Source organism: Aotus nancymaae, unplaced genomic scaffold, assembly GCF_030222135.1.
Source record: "Aotus nancymaae isolate 86718 unplaced genomic scaffold, 86718_ANA_hifiasm-v0.15.2.pri h1tg000016l, whole genome shotgun sequence".
Lineage (NCBI taxonomy): Eukaryota > Metazoa > Chordata > Mammalia > Primates > Aotidae > Aotus > Aotus nancymaae.
Genome location: NW_026988428.1, coordinates 38,912,321 through 38,936,035, shown reverse-complemented (window position 1 = coordinate 38,936,035; position 23,715 = coordinate 38,912,321). Strand labels below are relative to the sequence as shown.

Sequence of the window (23,715 nt, the reverse complement as noted above, 5' to 3'; positions counted from 1 at the left end):
TGCAGATCATTTCACACAAGAATTGTATAAGTATTTGCAAGTATAATAAAGTATATTTAATTAAATTAAAATATTTGTACCATCAGTAAAATTAAAAGTTATACTGTAAAGTTATATTGTAAAACATATTGATTATTTTGTATAATTTCCTTTATTAATTCCTATTTTTCTATTAAAATTTCAAAATATTTATACTGTTGTTTATATATAAATTATGAACTAATAAATGTGTACATACCTTGAAAATACATATATATTTACTAATTGAGTGTTTGATAAACACCAGTTGCACACCTATACTTATAGAAAGAAAAGCAAGTCCATAACTTTTGAAAGCATGGTGATTTTAATATTTGAATATAGCATTTATTTTTCTTATAAGCAATTTTTCCTCAAGCTCCATATTATTAGCGCTCTAAATATTTTCTCATGTGACATAATTTCTAAATTTATGACAATGCTGATTATTCTTTGACTTCAAACAATTTTCAAAAGCTCATTTTAAAGGATAAAACTAAACAGAATTTTTGAGATATGTATGATAAAATGGGACTTTAGTGTCTCATGTAATTTAATGATCTCTTCAATGCTCATAAACACTCCATATTTATAATAAACTTGTAGTTTCCTAACACCTAAACATTTTTTATTATTGCTAGTCATCACGTCCAATCCATTAATTATTCTATAATAGACATTGTGAATCTAAGCTTACATTTTTATATTAATCCCCATCAAATGCCACACTTTAATCTTATTTTATTGGCAAACATATTAATCTCCTATCATTCACTGCCTTATTTATTTTATTTTTTTCCTTACTAGACACTGGGTTAGATGGAGAGAATGTAGAAAACTATAAGATTTAGAGTTCATTGCAAGAAAAAGAATAATTACACGTGCTATGATAAGCACCATCTAGAGCTGACTACAAGCACTACAAAAGTTTGAGTATGAAGTGACTAACATACTTGTCGACCAGCCTTCCACAGAAGTATCCATTTTAATTAATTTTAATTATCTTTAACTGGTGATTGAAGCTAGCAGAGATTTGGACAATAGGCAGGCATTCAATGTATATGACAGCACAGAAGTTTTGCAATATACTTAGTTGTTTAGTGTAGTTAACTCATAGAAGTACTAGTTGGAAGAGATAAGAAACAAAACTGGAAAGGTCAGGTAATGCACATATTGGGGGAATTTTGTTATTATTTTTCAGGCAACAGAGAACCATCAATAATATGTTAGCAGAGTGGTGGCATGATGGATTTGTATTTTAGAAAGTATTCTAACAGCAATGTGGAGGATGAGTTAGAGATCAAAGGCAGGAAGGCTATATAATAGACATACCTTGAGTCTAGCTTGTCTGAATACTTATTCAGTATATATTAGGTTGGTACAAAAGGAATTGCAATTTCACCATTACTTTTAGTGGTGAAATTAAATTTTAATGGTGAAATTTTAATTACTTTTAATGGTGAAACCGCAATTCCTTTTGCACCAACCTAATACTGGTGAAAAACAGCTGATTATTTTTTCCCTTTTCAGTTCCAGAAAAATGAATATTAGACATGAGATAAACATGAACAAATGAGATTTTAATAACTTTTTAAAAGTCTAACACAATTTAAAAATTATAAGTTCCTATAATGGACCCTGATCTGTGGTATTTACGCTATAAATCAGATTACTAGTGATTTATTTCAAATTAAGTAAAAAATGACTTTCACTAATCTTTTCCCATCATAAATTAGGACTAGAGTTTCTTTCCTTTTGCGTTTTCCATTATCTACTTACAAACAGCCTAGAAATAGAGAAAAATCCATCTATTCTAAGTAATTAGGTCTACTAAGTATATTTCTGAATTTTACAGAGTTGTCGATATTCATTTTTGGATGAAGAAAAAGGGAAGAAATTATGGGTTGTGATCTACATCAAATATTTTGTGGATTTATCTATATATCAGACATTTAAAAGAGCTGAGCTTAGAGTTCATGTATGAAGAATAAGTTTTAAAATTAAGCAATGTAATCCTTAGAAAATAAATATGTTGCATATGTGCATTTGGCAACAACTTAAATTGTGGAGAATAGTGTTCACAGGAAAATCTGAGATATTCCAGATCAGAATTTTTGTCAGATTCTAAACATTTTGAGTCAACTTTTCTTGAGTGTAGTTATTATCTATAAAGTATAATTATTTGTCTATATAAACTTAAATTCCTGATGCAAAGAAAGCAAATTGGTGAAAGCTGAAGAATGCTTCCTAGATATTTTATTTTCTATTTTTGAACAAAACATTCTTGAAGTATTGCAGCATTATGGAAACCATTTACACATACATGGCCACTATTAAAATGTCTATTTGAGTCTTCTCAGCTTCTCAATTCCCCAGTTAATATATATACAAAGTTTCTCACTAATGCTCATAAAATTAATATAAAATTTCTAGCTAGCCTGGGGATCTGACAGTTACATATACTTGGAAATATATTAAGATAAAATGTATATAATAATGTTACAAGTCAAAAAAATAAATCCTATCAGAATTTTTCATAAGGTCATCAGTTACCTTATGTGGAAACTAACAGACAAATATTTATTGAGGAAACTGACATTAGTTTTTTAGAAAAAAACTTTTTTTTGTTTTGTAACACTGATATATGATCCTATTGAAAGGAAAACTTTTGAAATACTCTGCTTTGCACATGATCAGGCGTTATATTAATTTTAATGCTCAAATCACTTAATTTGAAAAATGAGGTACTCTGTAGAGCTGTAAGATTTTAATTTTATCTATGTCACCCATAAATCTGTAGAATGTTCTACAAAAATCTTACTGTTCTTTTGCATTCTAAGTGACTTAAGAGCAGAAAGAGATTTTCACAAAAATGTGTAGGCAGTGACCGGACATGAAGGCTTCATTTTCTCATCCTTGGGCTTTTGTTTTTGTTTTTTGTCATCAACAAATTATTTAATCCTTATGCCTCATATTTTTATCCATAAATGGAGGATAAAATACCTGTCTTATAGTGTTTTGAAGATGAAACTAATAAATTTAATAAAATTTGGCACATTGTAAGCAATTAATAAATGCTAGCTATAATTTCTATATGACAGCTGCAACAGCAGTAATACTTTAACCTCTCTGAATTTCCTTTCTTTTATTTCTGAAAATACACTATATCTCTAAGCCTGGTTGAAAAATTGAAGCTATTAAACTGTGTAATTAAAGAAATGCCATTAAATTGATTTGCTTCAAGATTCTACTAAACACTAAGTAAGAAATCAGATTTCACTTTTGTATTCACCAATAATACACTCATTAAGTGATCAGACCAAGGTAGTCCACTGAACTTCATGTAGAACATATGACAAATTGGGTCCCCACATTCCAGAAGAGTGGAAAGAAGCATGGAAAAACTGAGGTGTCACTTTGTCTTCCTCTGAGAGAATTTCGAGAGGAAATGAAAGAGGCACTAAATAATGAGCAAATGATTTTGACCAAAACCAAGAAGCATCTTCTGTACGTGCTCTTAGCATGAGGGAGAAATGGGAGTGAAGGTTAGGCTTTGGAGATTAGGAAGGCCATGATGAAAATTATAAGTCAAAAAAGAGGTAATATTATTTTTAATACAAACATTGAAAAACTGTGTACATACTCCACTCTTGTTTTATTTTACTCATAACCTTAACAATATCATTAAAGTGATTCATTTCACTGAGAAAAGTTCAATCTTTTTGACTATATGCTTAAAAACATCTTTAACTTGTTTGTTTCTTAGTGTATAAATAAAGGGATTCAACATGGGGGCAACAGAAGTGCTGAGCAGAGCTATCCCTTTATTTAATGACACTCTTTCTTTTGCTGAGGGCTTCACATACATGAAGATGCAGCTGCCATAAGAAATGGATACGACCACCATGTGGGAAGAACATGTAGAAAATGCTTTTTTTCTCTGTTGAGAAGAAGGTATTCTCAGAATAGTCCTGATAATATTTGTATAGGAGAGAATCACTAATACCAGTGTAACCAGGAGCGTCAAAATGGCTGATAGAAGCATCATTAATTCTATTATGTCAGTGTCTGTGCAAGAGAGCTGAAGTATAGGAGAAACATCACAGAAGAAATGATCTACGGTGTTGGCTGCACAAAAATCGAGCTGAAGACCCATAAGGAGTGGTGGAAAAATTATTAGGAAGCCAGCCATCCATGAAGCAAAGACCAGCAAGTTGCAAATTCTGGGGCTCATGATGGTGGTGTAATGCAAGGGTTTGCAGATGGCCACATAGCGGTCATAGGACATGGCAGCCAGAAGAAAAAATTCAGTTGCCCCCAAGAGAATAGTGAAAAACAGCTGTGCTGCACAATTGTTGTAAGAAATGGTCTTATCCCCTGTTGCCATACTAACAAGAAATTTGGGAATACAGACAGTTGTGAATGAGACTTCTAAAAATGAGAAATTTCGGAGGAAGAAATACATGGGTGTCTTGAGACGCAAATCCAGTAGGGTGAGGGTGATGATGGTTAGATTTCCAGTGACGCTCAACATGTAGGTGAAAAAAAGAAGAAGAAAAATGATCACCTGTAATTGTGGATCGTCTGTCAGTCCAAGAAGAATAAAGGTTGCCACTGTTGTATGGTTTCTCATAGTTGATTTCTATTTTTAAAAATAAGAAGAAAAATTAGAACAGAAGAGGAAAGGTCTGCATGAGATACCCATTTTTCTTGAGATCCACTATAAATACATTGCTATCCACACCCAAACCCAACCTCCGTTAACAGTAGCCTATAAAAATCAGCTTATGTGATTTTTACTCAAAATGTTGCTAAATAAATGCAACGTTTTGACTTTGTTCTGTTTTCTCAATGGCCGTAAATTTAAGCAATGGAAAGGGATAATATGTTGCATCAATAAAGTCATGTCAATGTAAAAACAAACACAAGAACTATCATAATATTTCAACTTTTCTGTATTTGAATTTTTCTGAAGTATTTATTGTATACCATCTGGTGATTCGTTCTTTGTTCAATGACATTTTTCTCTGTGTTTATTAGTTTTTTTCCCCTAGACTTTGCTATTCATTAATTCAGATTTCAGCTGAGAACTCTGACTTTTAAATCAAAGTAAAGTTGACTTAAACATATCTTGGCTTCCCCAGTGGGAATTCAATACCCTCATCAAACTTCTAAAAACTTTCCAATATCTACATCCTCATGACCATTTTTAGCTCTGCTTTCCCAATTTTCCTGAAAACTTGAATTTACATTTATCTTACTCACTCTGTTCTCTTTTCTCTATTTACCCAAGCAGATATAAAATATATCCTCATACTTAATGCTTATGTTGTTTACGTAGGACATTTGCAGAATATTTGCAGTGACAGAGGAGGGTCCTACAAAACAAACTATTTAATAATAAAATGTGGTCTGTGCCTGTAATCCCAGCTACTTGGAAGAATGAGGCAGGAGGGTTGCTTTGAGCCCAGGAATTCAAGGCTTCAGTGAACTATGATCATGGCCCTGCACTCCAGCCTGGGTGACAGAGCAAGACCCCACCTCTAAATCCATCAGTCAATCAAAATGTTAGCTGGACATCCCTGGTAATTTTCACTAGTGTCGCTGCTCTTCATGTTTCTCCCTGTTGCCCTGGTCATCTCTTTTCTTCTGTATCTTATTCACATCCTCTCTCTTTTTCCTAGTTCAGCACATAACAATTGAAAATTATGCCAACTTCTTCATTTTTCTTGTTTTTCTATCTTTTTCCAGATCATACTTAGGTCCCCATGTTTATCACCTGAAAAGTCTATCATACCAAATTTTTCTTAATAATGACAACACTTACCCTAAGAAGAATGTTGTGCCATATGTTAAGTTGCACGTGAACCTTATTACCTTGTGTATATTCCAGCTCTGGGGTGAAACACACACACAAGCATTTCCAGTGATTGTAAATGATTACAATAACTAAAATTTTGTCCCAACATCTCTTCATTTTCTTTTGTACTTTTCCCCCCTTCCTTTCCCATTATTTTTGATTCATCTTATTTTGTAAAAACGTATGGTCATTTAAATGTAATCCATATTCATTAGGAAGCTTTTTAAAATTAAAGATCACAGTTTAAATTAAAGCTCAAAAAAACACAGGAAAACCTCAATCACCAAATGATGAGTTATATGGCAGAGAACACAGTCGGAAAGCAATTTATATGGACACTGTCTGGCCTAAATTTAAATTACAAAATCTAAAAATAAAAAGCAAAACAGCAATGACAACAACTATTATAATCTACTTGACAGCATTAATTTTCTACTTAATCACATAATAAAATGGTTGCTGGGTGACAGTAAAATAGTCATATGTTTCCAACCACCATTATCGTCCCAGAGGCGACTGTGGCTGTTTTGGCAAGTTACAGGTAAGATAGATTCCTTTGGGATAGGAGAAGTAGATTTTACATGAAATGTTTAAATAACATTGAATGCAAAATGACTACGTATAGGGAAAACTGTTTTCAAGTTCAGGAAAAAATCTATTTGTTCAGTGTCATATCTCACAATATTTACAAAGATTATTCATACTAGAGGCATATGCAATTATAATTATAGAAAGGAAAATGCATTCATTTAATAAAATGTATTTCTGGGATTTTATTGTATGCTGTGAAGAATATTTCTTCAAAACTAGATTTCTGCAAAGTGAAAGGTTCAAAGCTGTCTTATAACACAATTAATTTTTCAGTATAACTTCTCAAATGGTCAGCTTAATGTTTGCTTTGTAAAAACAAAAAAAAACTAGTTATAATTTCATGCCATAATGTTTCACTATCTTTACAAAGAAATTATTTTCTTTATCTACCTTCATTAAACAAAGTTAGTGTGATTAAAATAAGACATGATTTTTCCAAACCTTTATTTAGTAGCAATTTGATTTCCAATTGTCTTTTTTTCGGTGAGTCCCAGCACAGAGGTAATTGCTGAATGTTGCATATCCTCATGTTTTTATATTGCTTTTGTCCATATTTCTCATCCAAAAATGCGTTAACACTAGCAACACACACTCAGTTTGTTTAGGCTTGAAGATTTTATTATGACATGAATCTTACCTGGTTCATTTCTTCTCCTGATTTTTAATAATAAGAGGAAATGTTCTCTGATTATACTGTATTAAATTAAATTTGGAGTATATATCTGTCTTTATCATATCTCTTCTATATATGCATGTATATGTATATATAGTACAGACAGCAGAAGAACAAAGAGATTATAGCTTGTTGTTCACTCTGAGATGTTTCTAGTCTATATGAGGAATACAATAGCTTATTTTACAGTTTTTAACACTGGAAGAATATAATCCTTTTGATACATTTGTCTCAAGAGGATTAACTGATTTAGTAATTTTATAAAAGAAGGAAACATTTCCCTGAAGACTATTGTACTAGGATGTTGAAGAGGTATTAAAATCATTTTATTGAGTGGCAAAACTCTAAGATTTATAAGCTCAAGTTTAAATACCAGAAAAGAACTACACTTTGAGTGGCTATATGTGGTAAACTATAATAAAGTTTAAAAAACACTAAAGTTGGCTTACATGTTACTAAAAAATACATTTCAAAAAAGAAAATTAAACTTAACAATCTATAGTGTGGAACAACGTAAGAGCATTACTAAAATTTTGGATTCTGATTAATTCAATGAAGATTTACATTGCACCTCCCTAGGTTCACTCTAAATGCTATCTTTTCCTGTGGCATATTTAGAGACAATCAGCTTTAGAATCTAGAAAGTTAGGCTATGTCATCCTTAGCAAAGAAAATAGTGTGCGAGGTGACATTACTACATCAGGGTCAAAAGTATAAAAAAATTGGATTGAATAGAAATAAGGCCAACGTTGAGTTTCTCAGGATAGACACATGTGAGTCAAATGTGTTTGCACCTGCTAAGTGTCCACATCCATTCTGTAGGAAAATTTTGTCAGTTCTACATAAAAATTATATTTCAAATGCATGTACTTTTTAACATTTCTACTGCTGAGTACTTAAATACTAGCTGCCACAGCAGATAAATTTTTAAAATATTGAGGCTTAAACAGTACACATTTTTAAGCATTTTAATGATGTATAAAATGCAATTATCCTGATTATACAGTTTGGTCACCTTTCATGTGAATATATTCACGTGGGTAGCGTTCAGATGAAAAAAACAGAAAATAAGCAGTAACCCAGAGCTCTTGCTCTTACTTCCTTCTGGTCATTCACCCTCCAAGCCTATCACTATCCTGAATTCCAATAGTTCAGAATAGTTTTGCCACTTTTAACAAAATAAAAAGCATTTTTTGAAAATTTAAGGTCAAACATGCAGCATGTAGGGCAGGGATTGTGTGTGTTTGTTAGGAGAGGTGAGACGGTGGTTTTACTCTATGCAGTCATTCAGAAAGTCTACCTAATTAACACTGCCATCTTGAGTGTAGATCTACAGCCAGCAGGGCAGGATAAGAAAAAGACAGAGTAGATTGCAAAATTTTTTTCCCATTCTGTTGGTTGTGGGTTCACTCTAATGATAGTTTCTTTTGCTGTGCAGAAGCTCTTAAGTTTAATTAGATCCCACTTGTCTATCTTGGCTTTTGTTGTCATTGCTTTTGGTGTTTTAGTCATGAAGTCCTGGCCTATGCTTATGTCATGAATGGTTTTGCCTAGGTTTTCTTCTAGGGTTTTATGGTGTTAGGTCTTATGTTTAAGTCTAAAGACATCTTAACACATGTCTTAAGACTTATGTTTAAGTCTTAAAACATCTGGAGTTAATTTTTGTATTAGGTGTAAGAAAGGGGTCCAGTTTCAGCTTTCTGCACATGGCTAACCAGTTTTCCCAACACCATTTATTAAACAGGGAATCCTTTCCCCATTGTTTGTTTTTGTCAGGTTTGTCAAAGATCAGATGGTTGCAGATGTGTGGCGTTACTTCTGAGGCCTCCGTTCTGTTCCATTGGTCTATATCTCTGTTTTGGTACCAGTACCATGTTAATATCCAGAATCTACAAAGAAAAACAAATTTACAAGAAAAAAACAATGCCATCAAAAAGTGGGCAAAGGATATGAACAGACACTTTTCAAAAGAAGACATTTATGCAACCAACAAACATACGAAAACATGCTCATCATCACTAGTCATTAGAGAAATGCAAATCAAAACCACATTGAGATACCATCTCACGCCAGTTAGAATGGCGATCATTAAAAAATCTGGAGAGAACAGATGCTGGAGAGGATGTGGAGAAATAGGAACACTTTTACACTGTTGGTGGGAGTGTAAATTAGTTCAACCATTGTGGAATACAGTGTATTCCTCAAGGATCTAGCAATAGAAATTCCATTTGACCCAGCAATCCCATTACTGGGTATATGCCCAAAGTATTATAAATTGTTCTATTATAAAGACACATGCACTTATGTTTATTGCAGCACTGTTTATGATAGCAAAGACTCAGAACCAACCCAAATGCCCATCAATGATAGACTGGATAAAGAAAATGTGGCACATATACACCATGGAATACTATGCAGCCATAAAAAAGGATAAGTTTGTGTCCTTTGTAGGGACATGAATGAAGCTGGAAACCATCATTCTCAGCAAACTGACACAAAAACAGAATGTAAGCAATGCTGGATGAACCACAAGACAGCTACAGGATAGTAGGAGAAGCACTGATAACCCTAAAATACAATATGGGTGAAATTGTTAAAATTTCATCAGTAATAAATTGGAATGCAATATAGTTGAAGGAAATTGCACTGGCATGTGCAAGTTGTCACTTTTTTGGGAGGTACAAAGGATATAGTAATAATAAAGACCCCAAAATTGGATAGCTGTTGCTGAGAGCATTCAAGCCTTCAAGAAGCATAGTTGAGAACTGAGAGTGATTTACCACTAATTGAAGATCAAGTGTGAAAATCAAGAGGCCTCCATAACAGCCAATAAAGATATCTAACAGCTGAAAGGTAGAAAGAGCTGAGAGAACTCATCCTTTTTTATGGCAGCACAATGCAGACTTTCTCTGAGGAGGTATACCTAGAGAAATCTAGAGTAGGCAGGGGTGCCACAAAAGAGGACACTGGAAGAATTTGAAACCATTGAAACATAACTACAGAAAACAGGAAGTACAACCCAACTCCTAGACAAATTAACATAAAACTTCACATTGAAGAAAATTTACCTTAGTTCCTATTACTTCATATGTCACATCCAATTTCAAAAAAATTACAATGCAATAAAAAATACAATATATGTAATTTAGGCAAGAAAAAAAAGCCTAAAAAGAAAAAGCAAGCATCAAAAGCAGAATCAGAAATTGAGACAACAATTAATAGCCTACCAACCAAAAAAAGGCCAGGACCAGACGGTTTCACAGCAGAATTCTACCAGAAGTACAAAAAGGAGCTGGTATCATTCCTTCTGAAACTATTCCAAACAATAAAAAAAAAAAAGGAATCCTCACTAACTCATTTTATGAGGCCAACATTATCCTGATACCAAAACCTGGCAGAGACACAACAAAAAAAGAAAATTTCAGGCCAATGTCCCTGATGAACATCAATGTGAAAATCCTCAATACACTATTGGCAAACCTAATCTAACAGCACATCAAGAAGCTTATCCATCATGATCAAGACAGCTTCATCCCTGGGATGCAAGTCTGGTTCAACATAAGCAAATCAATAAATGTAATCCATCACATAAACAGAACCAAAGACAAAAATCACACGATTATCCCAATAGATGCAGAAAAGGCCTTCAACAAAATTCAACAGTGCTTGATGCTAAAAAAATCTCAATAAACTAGGTATTGATGGAACCTATCTCAAAATAATAAGGGCTCTTTATGAAACTCACAGCCAATATCATACCAAATAGGCAAAAACTGGAAGCACTCCCTTTGAAAACCAGCAAAAGACAAGGATGCCCTATCTCACCACTACTATTCAACATAGTATTGGAAGTTCTGGCCAGGCAAGAGAAATAAATAAAGGGTACTCAGATAGATAAAGAGGAAGTCGAATTGTCTCTATTTGTAGATGACATGATTGTATATTTAGAAGACCCCATCGTCTCAGCTCAAACTCGCCTTAAGCTAATAAGCAACTTCACCAAAATCTCAGGATACAAAATCAATGTGCAAAAATCACAAGCATTCCTATACTCCAATAACAGACAAGCAGAGAGCCAAATCATGAGTGAACTCCCATTCACAATTGCTACAAAGAGAATTAAGTACCTAGGAATACAAATTACAAGGGATATGAAGGACACTTCAAGAAGAACTACAAACCACTGCTCAGGGAATTCAGGGAGGACACAAACAGATGGAAAACATTCTATGCTTATGGTTAGGAAGAATCAATATTGTGAAAATGGCCATAGTGCCCAAAATAATTTATAGATTCAATGCTACCATTGACTTTCTTCAAAGAATTGGAAAATTGTAAAAAAGCAACCTTAAATTTCCTATGGAATCACAAAAGAGCCTGTAGAGCCAAGACAATCCTAAGCAAGAAGAACAAAGCTGGAGGCAACATGCTACCTGACTTCAAACTATACTACAATGCTATAGAAATCAAAAAAAGCATGGTACTGGTACCAAGATAGAGGTATAGACCAATGGAACAGAAAAGAGTCCTCAGAAGTAATGCCACATAACTACAACCATCAGATCTTTGACAAACCTGACAAAAACAAGCAATGGGGAAAGGATTCCCTATTTAATGAATGGTGTTGGGAAAACTGGCTAGCCATGTGCAGAAAGCTGAAACTGGACCCCTTACACCTTATACAAAAATTAACTCAAGATGGATTAAATATTTAAATGTAACACCTAACACCATAAAAACCCTAGAAGAAAACCTAGGCAATGCCATCCAGAACATAGGCATGGGCAAAGATTTCATGAATAAAACACCAAAAGCAATGGCAACAAAAGCCAAAATAGACAAATGGGATCTAATTAAACTAAAGAGCTTGTGCACAGCAAAAGAAAATATTATCAGAGTGAACAGGCAACCTGCAGAATGGGAGAAAATTTTTGCAATCTATCCATCTGACAAAGGGCTAACATCTAAAATCTACAAAGAAGTTAAACAAACTTACAGGAAAGGAACAACAACCACATCAAAAGTTGGCAAAGGATATGAACAGACACTTTTCAAAAGAAGACACTTATGCAACCAACAAACATATGAAAAAAAGCTCATCATCACTGGTCATGAGAGAAATGCAAATCAAAACCACAATGAGATACCATCTCATGCCAGTTAGAACGGAGATCATTAAAAAATCAGTAGACAACAGATGTGGAGGATGTGGAGAAATAGCAATGCTTTTACATTGTTGGTGGAAGTGAAAATTAGTTCAACCATTGTGGAAGGCAGTGTGGTGATTCCTCAAGGATCTAGAAGTAGAAATACCATTTGACCCAGCAATCTCATTACTGGGGATATACCCAAAGAACCGTGAATCATTCTATTATAAAGACACAAGCACACGTATGTTTATTGTGACACTGTTCACAATAGCAAAAACTTGGAACCAATCAAATGCCCATCAACGATAGACTGGATAAAGAAAATGTGGCACATATACACCATGGAATACTATGCAGCCATAAAAAAGGATGAGTTAATATCCTTTGCAGGGACATGGATGAAGCTGGAAACCATCATTCTCAGCAAACTAACACAAGAACAGAAAACCAAATACTGCATGTTCTCACTCATAAGAGGGATTTGAACAATGAGAAAACATGGACACAGGAAGGGGAGCATCACACACTAAGGCCTGTCAGTGGGTGAGGGGATAGGGAAGGGATAGCATCAGGAGAAACACCTACTGTAGGTTACGGGTTAATGAGTGCACCAAACCACCAGTGCACATGTATACCTATGTAACAAACCTGCATGTTCTGCACATGTATCCCAGAACTTAAAGTACAATAAAAAAAAAAAAAAAAAAAAAAGAAGTGTGCCTGGGCCACTGCAAGCGTGCAATAAATACATATTCAAGGAAGAAATGAATTAACTAATAAGTAAATGAACAAACAAAAGGAGTGTATGATGACTAAAACAGAATTTTACATGGAATCTTTTTAAGGTCATTCTCTGGAAGTAAACAAATCATAATCACTTGATAAGATAAATAGTTGATTAGTTCTAGTATTGTTTTGTATTAACTTAAAAATATATTGAATACGAGTAATCAAAGAGAAATTTGTAAAGTTTAAATTTCCAGTCTTATCTAGAATCACACAATGTTCACAAGTGTTACAACTTATTAAAAAATTCCACATTTCAGTGTGATTCCTGGGAACAGAAAAAAAAAAGTAATTTGAGTGCTTTATCTTGCAGCAGGAATGTAAAGAATGTGAACATCAATGAACAAAATCTGTTGCTGAATAGTTCTATTTATATACCTTTAAGGATAATGTTAGCAGCAGTGAATCCATTTGGGCCTGCAGAAACTTCAATTCTTGCCTCCTCAGAAGAAAGAATTTGACTGAGGGGCATAAGGCAGAGTGAGAGACCAAGGCAAGCTTGAGAGCAGGAGTGAAAGTTTATTAAAATGTATGGAGTGGGAACAAAAGGAAATAAAGTGCATTTGGAAGAGGACCAAGCAGGCAACTGAGCGTTTTGAATGCATAATTTGAACTTTGACTTGGGGTTTTATATGTTGAAATGCTTCCAAGTTCTTGTATCTCTTCTCTCCTGCTTCTTCCCTTGGGGCAGACTATCCAGATACGTGGTGGCCTGTTAGTACTTTGGAGGGGCTGCATGTCCAGGATGTTTATTGATGTTCTACACATGCTCATTTGGAGGTGTTTTTCTCTTACCAGTTGAGTGTTCCTAGGGAAGACCATATACCAGTTAAACTCCGCCATTTTGCCTCTTAGTATACATACTTGAGCACACTGGCTCAATTCCTGAGATCTTATCAAGAAGCTGCTGATCACCAGTTTCAGGTGATTTCTTTCTATTGGGAAACTGCCTTTCCCTGGCACTGGCTGTGAACAATTACTATTTTAGGGAGACAGTTTAGCAACCACCTGACCATTACCTGATGGTTGCCTGACATTCCTATGGGGGGGTGCTCTCTTGCTCTGCTCATGTCTGACTACCTACTCTAACAATAACAATTTTTAAGTTTTAATGTATTTTTCAGATTGTTTATAAATCTACATATTATTGGAAAAATATAAAAACTCTCTAAAACTAGGAACACTAATAGATTTAAATTACTATGATTTGATTTTAGTAACTCTGTTTAAGCTTATGGCACATTACCATATTTAATCATGGAAGACCTGAATTTTATTAATTTATTAAATGTCACTATTACTGAATAAAATTGTGTTCATTTTAAGAGGAGAAAAACATTTATTTCCATTTTTAATATAAATACAAATAAAAGTGATAGGTTTGTTATACATATTATAATACACTATTACAGGGTATATATGGGGAGCTGGAGAAAAGAAGAAATGTTTGGTCTGATTTGATAAAATTATGATTTGTGGGGATAAGAAAGCTCCGTTTCTGACTCAAGAGGCTATAGTCATTTTAATACAATTAGTTTCCTCAGACTCTCTCTAAGGCTGGGAGAATGTGTTTAAATACTAGGAAAACATTATTATATTGTAAACCAAAACCAAAATTTTCAACCTTCCAGCCAACTGAATGGACACTTTTTCTTGGCCCAGGGGACCCCAGAGACACCTGAAACATTGAATCTCTGGCCATGATGGAAAGGAATGTCAGACATAACCTCATTTTACCTTCTCCCTTTTGGAGTTTAGGCACTACTGACCAGCATTAAAGTTAAAATAGAGATCATAAGAGACAAAACACTCTTTATGGCAAAAAGATACCAAATTCCAACTTGACTGTGGTATAACATCACATGACAGATAGCAGACCTGGAAGGAGACCAAAGTATTTTACCCCAAAATATATTTCTTCATGTATTTTGAAATGACTCTGTGAAGCCATCTCTTATGTGAGAAATTTGCATCTGTAGAGAATCTTCTTTAATGCAACTAGGTCTTCCCTTTCTAGGTGTTTTCAGGATCTAGGAGAGATTAAATGAGAGTTTGACACCTTTAAGGTCTGAAAGAGACATTTACCATCTATTCTCTTTGAAGGCTCCTACCTGGAGCCTTCATCTATGTAACAAGAACCTCCGTCTCCACAATCCCTTTATCTTAACTCAAGCATTTATTTTTACTTACTTCAAGTTTTTAGACAAAGCTTAACTCTGTCAACCAATTGCTAATCAGAAAATCTTTTCCTTTTCCCTTTTCTTTTTTTTTGAGACAAGGTCTCACTCTGTCACCTGGGCTGGAGTGCAATGGCAGTGGTGTGAACATAGCTGACTGAAGCCTTGAACTCCGTGACTCAAACGGTCCTTCGACCTCAGTCTTCTGAGTACCTGGGAGCAGAGGTGCATGCCACCAAGCCTGGCAAATGTGAGAGACAAGTTCTCACCATGTTGCCAAGGCGGGTCTCAAACTCCCAGGCTCACTTGATCTTCCCACCTTGACCTCCCAAAGTGCTGGAATTACAGGTGTGAGCTACCACACTGGGCCTTTCGGAAAATCTTTGAATTCACCTATGACTTGTGATTCCCCCACCCTCAGGCCTCCTCTGCTTCACAATATCCTGCCTCTTTAGGGTATTCCATACCTTCCACGTATTGATTCATGATTTTACCTCAATTCCTGTCTTCCTAAAATGTATAAAACCAACTTGTAACCCAACCACCCAGGCACTCTTTCTCAGGACCTCTTGAGACTGTTCCCAGAGCCATGGTCACACATGTTGGCTAAAAATTAACCTCTTTAAATATTTTACAGATTTTTTTTTTCCATTAGCAATACTTTGTCATTAATAGCCAGAATCTCCAGAACTTAAAATAATCCTTGGATAAAGCTGGTTATTTATTCACTCATTTATTTTTCATATTTCTCTAATATATTTTAATTAATTAATGAGTTTTCATTCTTATGTACACTGTTCAGTGTTTAACGTGCCTAAAATGCTTTGTACTTTCTAATGTATTTCCAATGTCTAGGTGAGGATCCATCTTCTCTTATGCCACCCTCTCTTAAGAATCTTCCTCAACTTCCCCAAGAACCATAAAAATCTCTCAGTCTCCTATACCGCATGGTAAAAATGAGCCCCATTTGCCTTAAGCTTATGCCACATTATATATTGTTATATTCATTCATGTATCTTCTCTTCTGAATATATTGGTAAATTGCAATAGTCAGGGATGTTGTCTTAGACTTCTTTGATTCCTTGGTGTATATCAGTGCATCCTCTATGGACCTATAAACATTGTTTAATAATGTTTATCATTGATAATGAAGTTATCAACGAAGATAACTGATAATGAAGTCTTCAAAGAGGAAATTTGTCCTCAAGGGATGAACGTGTTCATAACGAGGAGATTTCAAGGCATTTAGCTTAATGGGACTTATAACTTCTCAACCACACAATCAACTCCATTTGTGTTAGCTTGGCTTCTGATTAATCATATTGTTTTAGGGAAGTTGATATTACTTCCAAGTGTCTAAACACTTGCCTGGTGACTGATCATCAGAGTAAAAATGTTTCCTGTTTTCTACTCGGTAGAGGCAAATTTCACTTCTGCTGCAGCTCAGACTATATATCAGTTAAGAAGCAAAGAGCTAATTAAAAGTCACTTTCTTGTCTGAAGAAAAGTCCAATCTTGATGGTAGGCTTTCTCTTTTTCTCCCTTGATGTCTTACCTATTTCCTACTTATTTTGCCTTCTTTCTGTTCTTCTTCCCAATTTCATTTTTCTTCCTCTCTCTAATCTCTTGCTTACTTTATCTTGCATTTCATTTTATTAGTTCCTTTATATTTTCAGAACTATGACCAGCAGAAGCACTGAATCTGTTAATTCTGTTTAAGGTATGTTTACTGTGAAATCAGAAGGATTTAGTATTGAAATAAAAGATGGTAAAAGTGAAGAGAGACAGAGGAAATGAAGAGATAGAAGCAGGGACAAAGCACTGCTGTTTAAATTTGTTTTCTGAATTTTGTTTTTTAGGTGTAAAAAATGAGAAGACTAAGACAAAGAGTGTTCAGGCAAACAAAACAAAACAAAACAACTCAAGAGCTGTGATCATTATATTGAATTTCTTCCAGTGTTCATCTTAGGCCTAAAGATGGTTTTCTATTTTTAATTGTCATAAATATTTACATATCATCTTATTTCTCTCTTGCATTCAAAGTAAGCTCCTTTAGACAATTACATTCCAATTGTTAGTCAGGCTAACTGTGAGCAACATGACATTTCGGCACTTACATACTGAGAAAAGAAGAAATCTATTTTTTTTTTCATGTGTTTTCAACTTTTTACCACATCACAATAAATATAATTAAATTAGAATACAAAGATGAATTATAAGATAATCTTTTTAATTTCTGTAGATTTGTACAAAATATTTTTCTATGTGCAGAGAAATAGATTTTGCTAGAGTTTATCTTATATAAATAATTTCAAAAAAGTGCCCCATATGTAATTAACGGCAATTGCAGAATTTTAACATTGCTATTTTCATGTTTTACCATTTGAACCTTTACCTAATTTTTTCTCAACATTTTCACCAAAACAGAAGCAGGTCAAGAAGTAGCAATGGAAAACCATACAACAGTGACTGTGTTTATCTTAGTAGGATTGACAGAAAACCCCAAACTGAAGATTGTGCTGTTTATCTTTCTGCTTCTCACTTACTTGCTAAGCATCTCAGGCAACCTGACCATCATCACCCTCACCCTGCTGGACTCTCACCTGAAGACTCCTATGTATTTCTTCCTCAGAAATTTTTCCTTCTTAGAAATTTCTTATACAACAGTCTGTATCCCCAAATTGCTTGTTAGCATGGCAACTGGTGACAAAACCATTTCCTATAACTGTTGTGCAGCTCAGTTGTTTTTTGCCTTCCTTCTGGGAGCATCTGAATTTTATCTCCTGGCTGTCATGTCCTATGATCGTTATGTTGCCATCTGTAAGCCTCTGCATTATACAACCATCATGAGCACCAAAGTCTGCATCCAGCTGGTTCTTAGTTCTTGGATTGCTGGTTTCCTCATCATTTTTCCAGGACTCATCTTAGGCCTAGGCCTGGATTTCTGTGACTCCAATATTATTGATCATTTTTACTGTGATACTGCTCCTCTACTGCAAATCTCCTGTACAGACACACATCTGTTGGAAATGATGAGTTTTGTCTTAGCTTTGGTGACTCTCCTGGTCACTCTGGTATTAGTAATTCTGTCATACACATATATTGCCCTAACAATTTTAAAAATCCCTTCTGCCAACCAGAGAAGAAAGGCTTTTTCCACTTGTTCTTCTCATATGATTGTCATCTCCCTCTCCTACGGCAGCTGCATCTTTATGTACATTAAACCCTCAGCCAAACAGAGGATATCCCTAATGAAGGGAGTTTCAGTGCTCAATACCTCAGTTGCCCCACTTTTGAACCCCTTCATTTATACTCTAAGAAACCAGCAGGTGAAGCAATCATTTAAGGATTTGCTACAGAGAGCTCTGTCTTTATCTAAGAGGTAGAATAATAATGAGGCATATGAGAGAAATTAATTATTAAGAAAAATTACAAGGAAGTGTCTGGATCAGCTCTCAATTTTTCTATTATAGCGTTTAATATACAATCTTATTTGTCCTTCCACTTCTTTCTAAAGTGACAGGATACATAAGCTGCCTTTCTCCAATAAAGATTTTGCTTTCAAAATAATAAAACTTCTTTTTTCTTTACTGTTATAATAATTCTCACATCTGACTCCTTTTCCTCTTCTTTTATTGAAATATAGCTAATATCCGAAATGCTATTTTTATCAACTTAATGAATCAGTTCATTGAAACTGTTGTTTCCACCTAAAAGGATTATCTTTAGTTCTTATATAAATCTTAATAAATTCAAAACAATTATGTAATGAAAATTCCTTGGGATTTTTGTTTTTCCCAGATTTTTATGTCCTAATATGTATTTTCAGTGGTTTTTCTTTTCTAAAATACTTCAACGTGGGAAGTTGAGATTAAAGTACCACTGTCCTTTTTGTCTTGGGAAATTTTATAAAGCTCACAACACTGTGCTAGTATAATAAAAATCGTATGGTATATTATTATTTTTAATTGATATAGATAAATAAACTATATATGTGCACTATGTCTAGGTAATTAGATGAGAAATAAAATGCAACCTAGAGAGATCACATGTGATATTTTATCAGCTGTTCCTGGCTCATCTTAGAACTGTGTTCCCTAGATTTTATATCTGTAACATGACAATAAACAATTATTTTATTTTGGGATATTTTAAGGCTCATTGGAAAGCATAAAATAACCATTAGATGAAAATAGTAATGTTAAGTATAAATTCATTTTATTATTACATATATTTAGTATATTATGTTTGAAAAACAACAATAAAATAAATCACATAAGCCTTTTTCTTTAGAGGCATGTGACCTAATCATAAAAAAAATTATGTTCATAACAGAAACAAGTAAATCAATCTGTATATTTAATTGTATCAAGTATAATCATAAGAATGATGACTAAAGTATAGTCTAAAAAGGCTTTTGGAAAAATTGAAATTATATATTTTAAAGCTATTTAAAAATTAAGTGTCTATATGTAACTACCATTTCACAGGAAATACAGAGGTTAGATGAGGATGTTAAATGACTCCATAAGAACCCAAACAATCCAATTCAGAATATGGCGTATCCTATAACCCAATTACTTCAAAACACCAACATCATGGAAAAAAGACACTAGAGAAGATTATTCCACATTAAAAAGAAATTAAGAGTCATAGCCACCAAATGCAGCATGTAGATCTCAAATGAATATTAATTTGACCAAAAAAGCTGCAAAGTGGAATTTTTCTAATGTTTGGATAATTTAAAAATGTATAGGGTGTGATGTTATTGGAGTATGTTTTTAAGTTTATCTCTTAGAGTTAAATAATAAAGTATTTAGGGATGAAATGATCTGGTATCTGCTGCTTGTTTTAAAATTGTGTTCCAAAAATCTTCAGAAGAGATAAACTAAATAAAAATAACACAATGTTTATAATAATCAAAGCTAAGTGATGAGTTCATGAGTGATCATTAAATTATGCTCTCTAAAGTGTCTATTTAAAAATTTTCATGGTAAATATTTTATAATAAAAACTAGCTTGAGTAAAATTAGAAGGTGAATGGCATGGTTAATGTTACGATTACAATTTACATGACTTCCTTCAACTGTCTCCTAATTTCCGTTTGATATATTTGATTAAATGGTCCTTGTTCCCTTCCTACACTTTGAAAATATTATAGCAATAAGGAAGACAGCTATTTTTAAGTTTTCACACAAAGAAGGAAAACCAAAATTGTATTGAATTTATGAAAAGTCTTATTCTTTTATGTAATGTTTATTTGAACCAGTACCACAAATTTCAAAACTCTGGGCACCCAAGTTCTACAACTATTGCATGTCATTGACACTAAGGGTAGTTACACAGATATGATAGTCACAGTCACGCTTTTTTTTTATGAACAGACTTCTCTTCATTTCCAGATCCCTAACTTCAGTCTCCTATAGTAAGGTAAGCTAGGAAATATTATTTGGATCATTAATAATAAAAATCTACTATCTCTCTATACCAAGATACAATTTAAAACATTGTTTTTGTTACCAAGGCTTTGACTAAAATGTCATATTTGAGAATGTACATAGAATGTCTGGTTACAAGAGTTCACAGTGTTACAATGAATTAATAAAAATTATCACTTTCTAGCAGGCCTAGGAACCGTAGCTAGTGTCTAAAGTCTCCCTTGGTTTGGTTTCCCAGCCTCAAGAGGTTTTTAAATCCAAGATTTCTATGTGATCAATGTATCAGGAAAAGGTATGCTTCTAAAGAAAAGTTATAATGCACATCATTAGATTGAAGCCCTGTGCATTGTTTCACTACGATCATTTGATTTATTGAATTGGTTGCCTTTAAACTTAGGTTCATGGCTGAAAATCATTATACAACCTGAGATTGTTATAGTACTACTAATTTTACTTAGTATTTTTCTTTCTAAACATTCTGCCTGTTACTTGTTAAATTTCTGCAGATGTACAGTTTGTGACAAAATAACGCTGGACCAGCACTTTGATATGCTAGCAAAGGACTATGGAACAGACAAAACCTAATTTAATAAGTAACTCCAGATAGACTTAGCCTAAGAACCACTCTCTTCGATTCATCCTTGTTGTTAAAATAATGATAAACATGTTTTGAAACTGACTGTTGGTTGCAATTCACTTCTTCCAATGTGGGACCAGATCAACAATTCAGAACAGGTCTATTCTGACACCAAGAGACAGTCAAAATGATGGTGGATGATGAGAAATAATTAATTATTTATTGGGTTCAATGTACATTATTTAGGCAATGGAAACACTAAAAGCCCAGACTATGCAATACTTCTATGTAACAAAATTGCATTTGTACCCCATAAATTTATAAAACAAAACAAAAACAAAACCTAGCTATAGGATCGTTAATCAGTGCTTCTTCCAGAGAAAGCTCTTGATGAAAAGGGAGAATTGTGAAAGTTGTCAGAATTCAAATAGAGTCACTATGTTTAAAAAAAATAAATAAAAGTTTCTAAACCCTTTAAAATAGAGCCAGAAGAAAACACGAAGGGTTCTCATGTGGTAATTCTGCAAATTTGCATAAACAGAATCTTATCATAAAGAAATATTAGAAAACCAAACTCAAGGACTTTTATCATTCTAAAAATAACTGCTGATATTCTTCAAAAGTGACAAGGTCATAAAAACACAAAAAAGACAGGATTGTCTTTTTATTCTGTTGATTATTTCTTTTGCTGTGTAGAAGCTTATTAAAAAGCTTAATTAGGTCCCATTTATTTTTGCTTTTGTTGCATTTGTTTCTGGGATACTTGTCATAAATTCTTTACCTAAGCCAATATCAAGAAGAGATTTTCTTTGATTTTCTTCTATAATTTTTATGGTTTTGGGTCTTACATTTAAGTGTGTAATCCATCTTGAGTTAATTTTTTTATATGGTGAGAGTAGGGATCTAGTTTCATTCTTCTACATGCGGCTATCCAATTTTCTCAGCACCATTTATTGAATAGTGTGTCTTTTCCCCAGTGAATGTTTTTGTCATCTTTGTCAAAGATCAGTTGGTTCTAAGTATTTGACTTTATTTCTGGGTTGTTTATTCTATTCCATTGGTCTATGTGTCTATTTTTATACCAGTATCAAGCTGTTTTGGTTACTATATCCTTGTACTATACTTTGAAATCAGGTAATGCATTGCCTCCAGATTTGTTCTTTTTGTTTAGAATTGCTTTGGCTGTTAGATGAGTGGCTAACAAAAATGTGGTATATATACACTGAAATACTACTCAGCCATAAAAAATTAAATAATGATTTTTGCAGCAACTTGGATGGAATTAGAGGCCATTATCCTAAGAGAAGAATTTAAAAATAAAAACTAACGAGGCAATGATTTAAACATCTCCTATCTCACGTTTTTCAGGAAAAGAATGAAATGTATTAGTTTATCAAGGGAATCAATCACTCTGAACATACAAGATGTTGCATAGTGATTTTTTTAAAGGGAATAAAAAAAGATACTTTCCATAGAGAATCATAGTAACTGCAGTTGGAACCTTGAGTCAACAAAAGTACCATGCCAATTCTCATTAGATACTTTAGCCTGGGGCAGTGAGGATATGTGTAAACAAAGGAGGAGACTGAAATTAAAAAAAAAAGAAAAAACACTTCTATGTTCTGGTTTATCTTTACTACTTCTTCACAAAAAAATTTCCAGTTAGGGTGACATGTGTAAGCAAAATCAATGTATTTGTAAATTCAATGATGTTTCATTAAATACTATTTGAAATGTCATTAGGAGCATCATCATACACGCTGTCATTTCAACTGCCTCCCATCCTCCACAGTCTAGTTTGATGTATAGAAGCCTGTAGTCTATGATCGACTCTACTACTTCCCTTGTTTCTGAAATATATTTGATGTTCTTTCTTTCTTGTCTCACAAAGCCAATGAATTAGCAAATATTTCCGTTGATATTTTTCTTTCATTCTTCCCTACATGTCCCATCTCTCCCCTAGCACTGGCATGTGGACTTAACACCTCATAGCAGCTATATTACTTTAATATCTTAGTTGATCTCTCTGAATCAAGCCTGTACTTTGTACCTCCCATCATTCTTTGTTCTCCCAATTTTAATGCTGTCATTACTCTGCTTGAAAATGACCTCTTTACCTACATACTATTTCAAATGCATTAGCTGCCTCCAGCTCCTTCTATATGATGGCATTAATATACCTGTCAAGTCTTTTTTGCCAATAGTTAACTTTAAACATTTTGGCATCTACACCTGGTGAACCTCCAGCCCTCTGAACATAATGTATGCATTCTCAATTCAAGTTATTTTTTTCAGATTACCTTTCATACCACATTAACTGTAGCAGGACAAGGACAAAAAAATATGAATTATTTTTCACCAGCTAGCGTCAGGTTTCTTTTCAGCAAATGAATCAAACTTGAAGAAAAAATGTGTGATTCTTGACAGAAGATTCTTGACAATATG

At 33.7% G+C, this 23,715-nt stretch overlaps 2 protein-coding genes across 2 annotated transcripts; one reads left to right on the top strand and one right to left on the bottom strand.

The window, feature by feature from the left end:
- Window positions 1-3,712: 3,712 nt before the first annotated feature.
- On the bottom strand, window positions 3,713-4,651 carry LOC105716018 (olfactory receptor 6C74). The gene has a single exon (XM_012450553.2). It carries the CDS (start codon window positions 4,649-4,651, stop codon window positions 3,713-3,715), a length of 939 nt encoding a protein of 312 aa, XP_012305976.1.
- Window positions 4,652-17,702: 13,051 nt separating this feature from the next.
- Window positions 17,703-18,641, top strand: LOC105705671 (olfactory receptor 6C76-like). Its single transcript, XM_012435602.2, has one exon. The coding sequence runs from the start codon at window positions 17,703-17,705 to the stop codon at window positions 18,639-18,641; it is 939 nt and encodes a 312-aa protein (XP_012291025.2).
- Window positions 18,642-23,715: the final 5,074 nt, after the last annotated feature.

Coding starts and splice junctions, on each gene's coding strand:
- LOC105716018 (XM_012450553.2), bottom strand. CDS start 4,651: ATGAGAAACCATACAACAGTGGCAACCTTTATTCTTCTTGGACTGACA.
- LOC105705671 (XM_012435602.2), top strand. CDS start 17,703: ATGGAAAACCATACAACAGTGACTGTGTTTATCTTAGTAGGATTGACA.